Source organism: Oryza sativa, chromosome 1 (genome assembly GCF_034140825.1).
Source record: "Oryza sativa Japonica Group chromosome 1, ASM3414082v1".
NCBI classification, from domain to species: domain Eukaryota; kingdom Viridiplantae; phylum Streptophyta; class Magnoliopsida; order Poales; family Poaceae; genus Oryza; species Oryza sativa.
This window is the reverse complement of record NC_089035.1, coordinates 3,223,226-3,236,523: the sequence shown is the minus strand read 5'-3', so window position 1 is coordinate 3,236,523 and position 13,298 is coordinate 3,223,226. Positions and strand designations below refer to the sequence as shown.

General features: G+C 46.9%; 1 protein-coding gene and 1 long non-coding RNA gene across 4 annotated transcripts; one reads left to right on the top strand and one right to left on the bottom strand.

Annotated features, from left to right (window-relative positions):
- The first annotated feature begins 1,348 nt into the window (after positions 1 to 1,348).
- LOC136354910 (uncharacterized) lies at positions 1,349 to 3,440 on the top strand. Its single transcript, XR_010738771.1, has 3 exons — positions 1,349 to 1,911; positions 2,043 to 2,179; positions 3,076 to 3,440. It is a non-coding gene; the product is annotated as an uncharacterized lncRNA (long non-coding RNA).
- On the bottom strand, positions 2,213 to 5,947 carry LOC4324405 (receptor-like protein Cf-9). 3 transcript variants are annotated; one of them, XM_066306749.1, is made up of 4 exons: positions 4,302 to 5,947; positions 3,976 to 4,194; positions 3,790 to 3,894; positions 2,213 to 2,787 (listed from the first exon to the last, which is right to left on the bottom strand). In XM_066306749.1, exons 1-4 carry the CDS (start codon positions 5,599 to 5,601, stop codon positions 2,291 to 2,293), a joined length of 2,121 nt encoding a protein of 706 aa, XP_066162846.1. In that variant the 5' UTR covers positions 5,602 to 5,947; the 3' UTR covers positions 2,213 to 2,290. The 3 variants fall into 3 exon arrangements, with proteins under 3 accessions (XP_066162846.1, XP_066162845.1, XP_066162844.1); XM_066306748.1 differs by having other exon boundaries at positions 3,790 to 4,194; XM_066306747.1 differs by having other exon boundaries at positions 2,213 to 3,894.
- Positions 5,948 to 13,298: the final 7,351 nt, after the last annotated feature.

The window sequence follows — 13,298 nt, the reverse complement described above, 5'->3', positions numbered from 1 at the left end:
TTTTTTCTTCAAACTTTCAATTTTAGTCAAACTCTCAATTTTGGCATGGAACTAAATATAACCTAACTTGCGAGTGATCTGGCTGCCTCCTGGCCGGCGATACCTACCGAAAATGATAGAGCTCAGTGATTGATTCTCAGGCTGCTAAACACGCGGGTGGTGATGCGCGCGGCAGCTTTGTTCTCTGACGAGGGGGCTATAACACCACCGGCTTCCGGAGGCAGTGGCGTAGCTAGAATTTAGATTAAAGGTGGTCCATCTATTAGTGGCGGACACAACTTTAAAATATAGATGGGGCGGAGAAAAGAGATATTCACTCGATAAGAGCAATCGAACACAACACATATCGTATTAATAGTTCGTTCATATAATTGTCTCAATCTGTCAAGTGTTTATATCTTGTTATACCTAATTTTGATGGCCTATGACTACTATAAGCGGATAAGGGGGGATGATACTCCCTCTGTTCCATAAAAAAAATTAAATACTAAGGATAGATATGGACATAGTGTATGGGACAAGTTTGTCTTTTGTAACCTTTCTCTACAGTTTTATTTTTTAATTTGCAATTATAGGATAGTAAGAAAGCAGGAGCTGAAAATATTCGCCTCAAGATACAGTTGGATAACTGCAGTGTAGTGAACTCCCTGGTGTTTTTTCTTAATTATCTGAAAATATGAATTTTCTTCAACGTTGTTCATGATTATCGTTCTACAAGCATTCATGGTCTCATGGTCATTGTGTACGGGATGATCTAATCGTAGTAGCTAGTAGTAACCAACTACCAAGTTATATGATTTTAGACGTTCGAGTTTCAAAAGGGTAGCTTTTAGTAGGAAAGAGTCTTGTACTTAGGTCGATGAACCTCTTGGTTATATTCTAAGCACTTTAACAAACGATGTAACAATGTTTAATGATCAATAAAGCTAGCCGAATGGTATTCCCTCGAAAAAAAAGTTATATGATTTTAGACGTTCGAGTTTCAAAAGGGCCAGGCCTTTCGGATTCAGGGGATGAGCATAATTGCACAACGTGCATCTTGTACAGAAGGATTATCCAAGGGCAGAAGCCAAGAAAGTGTTCGAGCAGATGAACATTGTCAGCTCAGCATTGCTGCGTTGCATCCTCATCACATATCGGTTGAGATCCGGCGGTTGCGGAAGGCAAAGGGAAGGTAATGCGCGGGAACGCCATGCAGGGGAGAACGTGGCGGGAGCGGCAACGCCGCCAACGCGAGTCGCGAGAGCGCTTCGATGGGCCGAGATTGCCACACAAATGGGCTTTAATTACTGGAGGCCACCACCACCAGGCCCGTCATGTGTGTACGGCCCCATACGATGCGAGGCCTGCCACTAGATCTGCGACGGTTGCGAAATGGCGGCGCGGCCATGGTGCCATGGCCGGCGACGAGGTGGATGCGCCGAAGGCTCTCCTCCCACCCAGACCGGCCATCCTCGTGGCGAGCGCCGGTCAGCATCTACCAAGGTCCAAGGGCAAGTGGTACGCGCCGCCATCGTACGGTCGATCTCGTCGTGCGCGTCCTGTTCGATGCCCCGACGCCGCTCGCCGCCCGTCCTCGCGGACGCCGCCGGAGCCGGAGCCACCGGTTGGTTTGGTAGACTTGTCCCCCTTCGCCTGCCTCCGCTTCACCTCGTCGACGCCTCACCCCACTTCGATTCCCACCACCACTCCACCAGCCGTCCATACACCCCGATCCCCAATCCCCAGTTCCAGTGAGGTCCACTGCCACTTGCAACTCGCCGGAGAGAAAACGCGACAGGTTGGAACTGCAAGGTGGCGACCTGGAGGTCAGGGCAAGTCTCAGTGATCATCCGGTCATCGTGGATGCGTTGCAGGAGCGAGTTAATCCTGCTGCTCCGCTGCTCGCCAGTGCGGCGCTGCTTCTGCCTGGTACGTGTTCGAGGGGATGCGCCTGTGCAGTTGCACAGTACATGTTACAGCAAATTACACAATCTCATTGTGCCAACTTGGTACGTGATGAACTGATGACTAGTGTTGCCTTTTCTTCATTACATTTTCAGGTGATCTCATCTAGCTTTGCAAATCAAGCATGTGTTCCTGCACCGATAAATCATTGGTCTTGAAGCTGGAGCGATGGGGATGGAACCATCAAGGTTTTCCTTCCACGTGACCAGCATCGTCTTGGTAGACTCATCAGGTGATTCTGCCACCTCAGTTTACAGTCTAGAACTAGTAGATAAATCCAAATTGCATTATTCGTAAAAGAGTAGATTTATACAAGCTCATACCACACGCATGCATGCGTACACTACTTAACTACTACAGTGTTACTGGTGAAACGAAAAATGTTCCAGTTCCAGCGTTTCGCTCGGGAAACCACTGACAAAACAACGGCCACTGTAAAGCCGATTCCAAACCCGGATCCCACAAACACAAACAATATTATTATCCCCACACTATCTCGAGAGGATGATGGTGATCTTGCAGCTTCTATGCCTGAATAGTTGCACTGTTTGGACAGCGGCCTTCCACAGAGTCCTGCATTGCCTTCGAATGATCTGTTGCCGAATGACAAGAACTGTGGCCCTTGTGGTATCTGTCCAGTCAAATTGTTGTATGAGAGATTCAATATTGCGAGAGATGTTAGGGATGCCAACTCCTGTGGGATTGCTTCTGAGAGCTGATTCAAAGAGAGGTCCAAGGACTCGAGCTGAACCAATTTACCAATCTTAGATGGAATTCTTCCAGTGAAGGAGTTGCGTGACATGTTCAAACCATGTAGAGCAATTAGCTTCCCAATTGATTCTGGGATAGCACCATTGAAATCATTGTTTGATAAGTCTATCATCTTGAAAGTAGTCAGGATTTTGGTAAACATGAGATCAAACCCTTTAAATGTAACAATCATATTGTTTTGGTATAAGCCCTTATATATCCCCTGAATGCCCAAAACATCACCCTGATCACTATTTATCATCATTGTTTCAAGGTTCTCAAACCATTTTGATTGCAAACTCCCTGATAAGTTATTTGAGGCTAAATCAATAATTTGCAAACCTGAGAAATACTTACTGGTTGCATCACTTTCTGTAGGTAGTCCTACTGAACCATAGAATTGATTGGATCTCAAGATGAGAACCCGAAGATTGGACATGTTCCCTAACCAAGATGGGAAAGAATCAAGAATCTGGTTGTTACCCATGTCAAGAACCTCTAAGCTCTTGCATTTAGACAATGATCTAGGCAGTTTCCCTATAATTCGGTTGCTGTTCAGATCGATTGTCTGAAACATACATCCTTCTCTAATATTCTTAGGCAGCACGCCATGGAAGTTGTTCTCCCTTAACTTCAATATGGTGACATCACCATTTTGTATTAAACAGGATGGCACCATACCACTGAAGTTGTTGTGTGATAAGTCAAGGACCTCAAGATAACATTGGGTACATATAGAACTTGGTATATGACCACTTATTTTATTCCTGGAAAAGCTAAGATAGTAGACGTTTCGAAGATACCTGCCGAAGTCACGAGTAATTGAAGAGAAGCTGTTGCTAGAGTAATCCAAGAGAACACCACCATCTCTAGTAGTTGTCAGTGGTATAGGTACGTTACCATGCAGTCTGTTGGAACTAAGATTGAGTCTATCTAAAGTGTGCAAGGGAAGAACAGATGGATTATTTTCCAAGCTAGTGAACATGTTGTTAGAGAGTACTAACACGGACAAGCTATTCTTCCAGTTATCCCATATCCAGCTTGGTATTACTCCATTTATTCTGTTGTTTGAAAGGTCCAAGTAAGACATACCTTTTATATCTCTCAATGCGCCTGGAATTTTTGTAAGGTTGCAAGATGCTAGTCCCAGGTATTTGATTGTAGGGAAGTAATGAAATGGATAGCCATCTTCTCGATCTATCACCGACAACATATTGTTAGAGATAATTAATGATTCTAGTTTCTCCATCTTCCAAAGAAGGTTAATTTCCAGTGTACCATTCAATTGATTTGATTGAAGCACGAGATTTGTTAGTCTTCTAAGATCAAAGAACGATTTGGGTATGTAGCCTGTAAGGTGGTTATAGCTTAAGTCGATGAATTCTAACAACGAGGAAAACGGGTCTGAAATGTCTTCTAGATGTCCAGAAAGTTGGTTTGATCGCAGATCTAGCATTTCCAACGATTGATGAGCGAAAAGAAGCTTCGGGATTCTACCTGTGTGGATGAGGGACAGAGAGAGAACAACAGTCAAAGTTTGTTCAAAAAAGAAAAGCACAGAATGTCAGAAGTCCTGATATATGTACTCAAATGTGTGTTCTTACCGCTGAGGCTGTTAAGTGAAAGTTCCAAATAGATAAGCTTAGTCAAGTTCCCAATCCATGATGGTATTGGCCCATAGAAGCTGCAATTAAAGAGCACTAAAGATTCCAAACTTGTACAGTTTCTGATCCAAGGGGGTATTGGACTGGAGAAATTATAGCCTTCGAGCATCAAGTCTCTCAGTTTAATTGTTCCAATCCAAGATAACAGTGGCTTCTCTATGCCTGATCCAGAGAGCCATAATGTATCTAGAGATGGAAGGCTAGGTATGAAAGTAGCAACCTGCTTGGGAGATCCTACGTTGCTAAGGCCCAAAAATTTCAATGATTTGAGGTGGATAAACGAGGCTGGCATGTTACCAGAAAAGTTTGTCCTCTGAAGATTTAGTGATTCCAAATATTTTCCAGGTGGGAAATCCGGAAGTTGGACAAAAAGAGTAGGATTGAAAGATACATCAAGAGACCTCAAATTTTCTACCTGGAATATCTTTGTGGGAAATTGCCCTTCAAAATTATTGTTCGAGAGAGCAAGGTCACTCAAGAAAAAGAAGTCTGCAAAGAACTCAGGAACCCTTCCAGAAATTCCATTGTAGTTGAGGTTGATCACCACTAGAGAGCGGAGTTGGGAAAATGAACGATGAATAGTTCCACCTAGGTCACATTGGGACAAACTAAGATTCTGCAGCAGAGGGAGAGAGTGTGCTAAAGCAACGGACCAGGTTGGTTCACTAGTAATGCGCACTTGATCAAGATAGAGCTCTCTCAAATTGCTCAGGTTTGCTACAATGGTTTGAAAACTCGGTTCTTGAAAAAACAGATAATTGAAGGAAAGATCAAGAGCACGCAAATTCTTGAGATGTGCAATTCCAATGGGTATCTGACCAAAGAAGCCTGCTTCTGACAAATCGAGCCTGAGGAGTTTGGTGAGCCGCTGAAACCCGAAACTAGGAAGAACGGTCCGGTTGAAATCGTTACCAGCAAGGCTGAGGTTTCTCAGAGTGGTGAGGTTGAAGACCGCTGGGTCTAGGCCACCGGGGCTCTGGAGATTATAGTAACTGAGGTCCAACGCTGTTACCTGCCCAGAGGATGTGTCGCAGGTGACACCCTCCCAGTGGCAACAGTCGGTGTTCAGTTTCCATGACGAGAGGTTTGGATTAATGAAGGAGCTCTTCAGCTGGAGAAGCGCTTCAGCTTGGTGAGGATGGCAATGAACTGGGATGGTGGTGTTGGCAACAGTTTGGATGGAGCAGTACAATGTGAGTAGCAGCAGTATGAGGAGAAGCTGTGGTAGTGTGGATGCCATCTCTGTATTGGTTTGCCACTACACATAACCACTTGGGTGGGTGGTTCTCAAGGTAATATATGTAGGTTAATTACATAGGAAAAACAGTAGGTTTTAATTAAAAAGAAAAGGGAAAAGGCTGGCCTGTACATCATTAAATTTTTATATTTGTTAGTATTTCCTCAATATGTTGCGTTCAATCATCAATATAACCTTTACCTGTTAGTCCAGGTCTCCAAGATGACAGTTAGTGTGCGACCGTCATGTGGCTAACGTTGTTTCCATGTCCAGGCCGGCATGTTTTGCTGTCTTTTCTAAGGCTAACTGAGAGTGAGAGAAGCACTTGCCTTAGGGCAAGTACAATAACGTGAAATTACCGGCTAATTTGGATTTTATATCTATGTGGCGGAGAGAGAGTACCATGAATGAGAAACGTCGTCGATTAATCTGTCGAAGGTCATGCACAGGCACCAATGCTCCTATCGCCGACTTGCAGGGGCGGATCCAGCGTGGTTGCTGGGGGGACTCGAGTCCCCCTACCCCACTGGATCACCATTGATAGAAGGGGAGATGAAAGGGAAAAAATAGGGAGAAAATGAAGAGTAGGGGGACTGAACAAAGAAGCCCCCCCCCCCCCCCAAAAAAAATCTTATTCTGAATCCGCCCCGGCTGGCTTAGCGCCTTCCTATCGACAACACCATGGACGGAACAAGAAATTAGCATGAATGATCTTCCTTGATCGGCTTGGAGGAAAGAGAAAAGCTGGGAAGAAGTGAGGGAGAAATAATTAAACCATGATTAATATGAGTGTTGCAGTAAATATGAAGAGACAACTATTATATTTATTATCTATTAAGTTGCCTCTAAATGGCGTGTATAAAGATTAAGAGTAAGCAGTCGTCTTTTCTATTGCCCTTGCCCTTAGGCATGTCCAGTTGCCACACCTTGGCCGTGTAAGAACAGTCTCGAGTCTTTTGATAGGTGCCCAGTTTTTCTCACTTTTTCCAACTTCACCTCCCTTTTTGTATGCACATGTTTCCCAAATTGCTAAATGGTACTCCCTCCATTCCAAATTTATCTACATATAGTTTTTTTTAGGTTATTCCTAAATGATCTACATATTAGTGTTCATTCATTAAGTCTATTCGTTATTTGTGTATTGGAGTAAATGGATATTGATGCATGCATCCATGCACACAAGTATTTATAACCCACATGCAATATCTTGATTTGCTATTGGCTAGGAAATAGTAGGGATGGGGCATGCATCGAGTTTGTTGCTAGAGTAAATATAGTATGAGAGAGTTATTAGCTTTTCTTGGTCTTGGTGTACATATGAAATATATAGATCAATTTAGAATGGAGGGAGTACATTTTTTACAAAAAAAATTTATAGGAAAATTGTCTTAAAAAATCATATTAATCCATTTTAAAGCTTTTTAGCTAATATTTACTCCCTCTGTCCCAAAATATAAGCATTTTTAGCATAGCGACAAGTCAAACATTTTTAACTTTGACTATCAATAGCAAAATAATAATAATAATAATAATAATAATAATAATAATAATAATAATAATAATAATAATAATAATAATAATAATAATAATAATAATAATAATAATAATAATAATAATAATAAGATCAATAATGTAAAATTGATGTTACTAGATTTACTATTAAACAAACTATCATAATATCCAACTCTTTTTATTTAAAACTTTTTTACTTTTACAGATATTATTGGTCAAAGTAGCATATCAGAGACCGTGTCAGAGTCCAAAAATTCTTATATTTTGGGACGGAGGGGTAATTAATAATACTCTAATCTGTCACTTCGTTTTTCGTGCATGGAAGATTAGTTCCCAAACCCATTTGCCGAACATCTTGATGTCTCAATTCTCAGAAACTTTGATGAGAATGCTACAAACCAAATTGCATGGCAAATGTCTCTGCACTTTGCAGTAGGTTGTCACTTGTCGGGAAAATATCGACAGTTCAATGGGGTTTACACTGAACAGAACTATTGAGAGGGCATGCACTCTCTCTTTTTTTTTGAATGGAACTAGCACGAGAGTGTGCTTTTTTATTAAATATAGAAGGAGAAAAATACAGCCCCTAGAGACAAAGAAAAGGCGAAAGCCAAACTCTGCACACTATACAAGGTGCGGGATAAGATCGCGCAATCGCTTAGCGCCTGCCAACGCCCACGTGCTAGCTTCTTCTTTTATTTTTGCGGTGAGATATAATGTTGTGGCCTCCTTGTGCTCGAAGATTCGCTGGTTACGCTCCTTCCATATTTCCTAAACAACGATGAGGATCAGGGTGCGCAATCCCTTCTTGAGGATGCCAGCCGAAGTGGCTAACAATTCCCACCAATCTTTGACCGTCTGAGTCGTCTCCCAATGCCGAGGATGGAGCTGATGATATCCCGAGAGGGCATGCACTCTCAATCTCATTGTGTGCTACGATATGATTGTGATCAGGTCTATTTGTTGCTCAGTTTGAGAAAAAAATGTTATACATACTCGGCAGAGTGCACGGTCTCTGATTTGCTCATTTGACCAATAATATTCATAAGAGTAAAATGTACGGGCGGTCCTTAAACTTGTAGGGGTATGTCATCTAGGTCCCTAAATTCTCAAAATGCATATCCAAGTCCTAAAACTTGTCATAGTGTGTCATCTAGGTCCCAAATCGCCACAACCCCTTCAGAATCCTACGCGGCGTTGATGTGGCATGCCACACGTACATGACATGGCATTATTTTGACTGACAAATGGGACCCATTTAATTTCTTTCCTTTTTCTTTTTTTCTTCTCTTTTTTCCCTTTCTTCCCCTTTCTCTGTAGCCCGTGCATAAAAAAGGAAAAAAAAGAAGAATGAGAAGAAAACGAAAAAGAAAAAGAAAAGAAGAAAAAAAAAGAGAAAAGGACACGTCACGTCCATGTGGCATTGCCATATCAGCGCCACGTAGGATCCTAGAGAGGATGTGTCAATTTGGGACCTAAATGATACACTTTGACAAGTTCTGGGACCTGGATATGTATTTTGAGAGTTTAAGGACCTATATGACACAATCCTACAAGTTTAAGGACCGCCAATGCACTTTACTCTTTATTTTTATGAATAGAGTAAAGTGCATTGGCGGTTCTTAAACTTGTAGTGTTGTGTCATATAGGTTCCTAAACTCTCAAAATGCATATCCAGGTCCCATAACTTGTCAAAGTGTATCATCTAGGTCCCAAATTGACGCATCCTCTCTAGGATCCTACGTGGCGCTGATATGGCAATGCCACATAGACGTGACGTGTCCTTTTTCTCTTTTTTTTTCTTCTTTTCTTTTTCTTTTTCGTTTTCTTCTTATTCTTCTTTTTTTCCTTTTTTATGCACGGGTCACAAAGAAATGAGAAGAAAGGGAAAAAAAAGAAGAAAAAAAGAAAAAGAAAAAGAAAATAAATGGATCCCATTTGTCAGTCAAAATAATGCCATGTCATGTACGTGTGGCATGCCACATCGCCGCCACGTAGGATTCTCAAGGGGTTGTGGTGATTTGGGACCTAAATGACACACTATGACAAGTTTTAGGACTTAGATATGCATTTTGAGAATTTATGAACCTAGATGACATACCCCTACAAGTTTAAGGACCGCCCGTACATTTTACTCTAAAATTATTTTAAATGAAAAGAGTTGCACTTATGTTAGCTTGTTTCATGATAGATCTAATAACATAATTCTTATGTCGTGAATCTTTATGATTTTATTTTGCTATTGTCACGCCCCGAACTAGTCCCGACTGGAACTAGCCCGTGACGTTCCAAATTAACCTGTTAATCGATACCAGTCCCAGGAAACAGTGCTGGTATCACAGGAAGATAGAATATCACAGCAACAGAGGTCTCTTTATTATAGAGTAAGAGTACAGTCATATTGGGGTGCGGACAGATCCCGAGCTCACAACTGCATTACAAAAGGGAAATGGAAGCCAGGACTTGGACCAACCATCACAGGCGCGACTTGGGAACTAGGCTGAAACCCTAAAACTCATCGTAACCAGCTTGCTCCTGGAAGAACTCCTCATCAGCAGGATTTGCTTCATCTTCTTCAGCAACTGGGGGGGAGGATATTTATATAGAGCAAGGGTGAGTACGGGAGTACTCAGCAAGCCAGGGGAAATAAGTGTTTAATGCAGGCTTCAAGGAAAGGCTGTTGTTTTTGCAATTTATTTTATTTGATCTCTTTTCTAAAACAACTAGGTGAGTGCTTCTCAAACGACACGGATGAGACAGTGCATCTCGTCCGGTCGGAGTATGTGCAATGTATCAGTCTTTAGAATTGAAACAAGGTTGGCACCCGGCCAACAGCTTTTCAAACGGCCACCCGGGCCAACAACTTTTCAAACGGCCACCCGGGCCTAGCTGATCCCATCAGCTGCAGATTTTTTTTCAAACATCGAACCCCTTTTCACAACAGCAATTTCACAAGCAGTAGTCAAACAAAACTACGCTAGGAATCACCTCACATCCGCCCATGACCGTGGGCACGGCTGTTCGAACAGTTTAATGACCTCTGCAGAGGGGGTACACTTTACCCACATGACATTACTAACCCGGGTCACCCAGCCCGTGGGGATCAGCCACGTCGGGAGACCTCCAAGCTTTCATGACAAGGCATTTCAAAAGCCGACACAGGTTTACCATATGCCGACGAGAGGGGTCCCAGACCAACAACAGGTTAGGTCCCAGACCATGCTGTGCCAGGAAGCCCAGGGGTCCTCCCCGACACCACCCCGGCGAATCCACATGTCTCTCGGCATCAAGGCTCCCCTGATAAGCTAGTTACTCAGCCAGGGGTGTCCCATTCCACCCATGTGGTCGTACTTGTCTTATGTTTGGATGAAATTCCAAGGAATCGGTTCTTAAGTGCGAGAGCGGGAAACCGTACACCCGGTACGTTCCCCGGTCCGCGGTTTTGGAAAATCATTTAGTTCACAAGCACCGACCCAGGTGTCGGGTTTTCCAAGTCTTTTGTAAAACTCCAGTTTTACCCAAATTGTTTTTCAGGTTTTAAGTTTGAAGGCGTCCGCCGATACTCGTACAGAGTGCACGAATATCGAGGCGCAACTGGGTGGTTACAAGGGGACATGGTATAGCAATTAACAATGGGAGGATCAAATGCAACAAGTTAGGTAAGTCCGCCAATCTGCCTTGCAGACGGGACAACAGATTAAGTGCGATCCTATCAATGCATAATATTTTGCAAGCAATATACTTAAATTTCAAATATAGGCTCAAGATGTTCGAGGTGGCTTGCCTTGCTCGAGATCTGGAGCTTGATCCTCGAAATCCTCGCGCTGCGGGTCTTCGGGCTCCGAAACTACACGCGAAACGGGACAACTCAACAAACGGCGAAAATAAAGCCCTATTAATGACCTCTAAACGTGCCATTAGATAGATCTCGAGATTTGAGGAATTTTGGAAGTTGAACGGAGTCAAACGGACTTATGGTCGGGAAGATATTGAATTTCTAAGATTATTGAATTTTTTATCTAAAGGAAAAAGGATTTAGTTAAATCCTTTTTGGAAAAAGAAAAAGAAAAGAAGGGAGGGAGGGAACATAGACTTCTCTCGGGCGGCTAGGGCGCGGCCCAATAGATTTGGGGCGGCTCGGCCGAGCTTAACGGGCCGGCCGGCCCAAGACGGCCCAAGCGCGCGCGGGAGGGAGGAGAGAGAGTCCGGTGGACCGGGCTCACCACGCGCGGTCCCGGGTGGGACCCACTTGTCAGCGGCTCGGCTCACCGTGCGGAGGGAGCACGTGGCGCACGCGCGCGGGCGGGGTTGGGACGCGGTGCACGCGCGCGGTTTGCGGAGGAACGGATGCGGCGGGCCCACGCGCAACCTCACGGCTCACCGCGGACCACGCGCACGGGGAAAAACGGAGGGAGCGGCTGGCTGGGTCGGCTGATCCGGTTGCGGCCGAGGTGGCGCCGACGTGGCACCTACGTGGCAGCCACGCGGGCCGGCGGGAGGTAGACGACGACCCGGCCGCGAATGGACGGCGGGCGACAGCGGCGAGCGGCGGAGCGAACCACGGCGATACGGCCAAAAGCGAGCACACCGGGCGGTTGCTCGAGACGAGGGGAGACGAGCCAACGGCTCGGATTTGCCGGGGGTTGCTCGACGGCGGCGGATTGCGGCGGCGGCAACCGGCGGCGGGAGAAAGGGGAAACGGCGACGAGGCCACGAGGGGCTAATTCCCGGCGGTGAGAGCATCTACGCGGCTTCGGGAACTCAACGCTAGCGTCGGATTGGACGGAACTACGCCGAGCGAGGCCGGCGACGAGCGGGTGCTACGGAGCTCGGGCGGCGACGGCGGCGAGCACACGGCGAGCGAAGGCTACGGTTGGGGCGGCGCCGGCTAGCTACGGGGGGTCTACTCGAGCTACTACCGAAAGCTAGGGGGGAGGAGATGGAGCGAGGAGGGAGAACGGAGAGAGGCATCACCGAGAAGAGGAGGGGCGCTGTGACGAGAGGCCGACGGCGCGGGAGTAATCTCTCCGGCCTCGGGCCGAGGAAGAGGGAGAAGAGGGCGCGCCCGGAGTCCCCTTCCGCGTCCACGAACGCACCGGCTCTCCTGGCGCTTGGCGATGGACGGCGGAGGCGAGGCAGAGCACGGGAGCGGCGGCAACGGTGAGGAGGCGAATGGGAGAGGAAAGGAAGGGAGGGGGAAGACGGGTTTAAATGGGCGGCAATGTCGGTTTGGGAGAGAGGAACCGACTTGGGCGGTCAAGCCGGCGAGCTGGCGCTCCGGCTAGCGTCCAAAGCGGCGACAGAAGGTGACGCCGGCGAGGGAAAAAAGGAGAAAAGGGGAAAAGGAGGGAGAGAAAGGGGGCTCGCCCCTTTGCCGAAACGGGAAAAGGAGGAGGGAGCGGGGCGACGCGGCAGAGGGAAAGGAGAGCTCGGCCTCCGTCCCTTGGCGGCTTGCGCGCGGAGTGGCGGGGGCCGGACGATGACGACGGCGATGACGGCGGGCGGATTGGAGCGGAGCGGCGACACGGGCGTCAGGCGCCGCAGGCGCTGACGACGGCGGCGACCGGGCGGTCGGCCACTCGGTACGCGCGCGCGGGAAGCAACGGGCGGCGCGGCTGGGCAGCGGGACCAGGCGATGACGACGGCGCAGACGGCGCGGCTCGGGCGGGAAACCACGCGGGCGCGCGCGCGAGCAACGGCGCGCGGGGCCGGCTTTGCGAGCGGGGAGCTCGCGCGAGAGGAGGGGGCGCTCGGCGCGGTTGACACCCGCGCACGCGCGCGCGGCGCGCGGGCGGAGCGGAGGGGAGCGGAGAGAGAGGCACTCGGCGCGGCTCTCGCACGCGCGAGCAGCGAGCGGGGGGGGGGGGAAACGCGCCTGGGTGGGGAGGGAGCGAGAGAGAGAGAGGGAGAGAGAGAGAGAGAGAGAGAGAGAGAGAGAGAGAGAGAGCGCCCGGGGAGAGGGGGCCGGGGGAGAGATGGGCCGAGCGGAAATCGGCCCATCAAACCCGGGGGAGGCAAACTAGACTTTTGCGGAGGAATTGATTTGGAGGGAATTGGATTCGGAATTGAACTCGACGATAGATCGGGGATTGAGATCTTGAGATGGCACGGACACTAGACAACAAGCAAAGAAACAAATTTCGCAATTAGGGTTTTTAAGAGATAATTTTCCCGCTAGGCGCCACGAC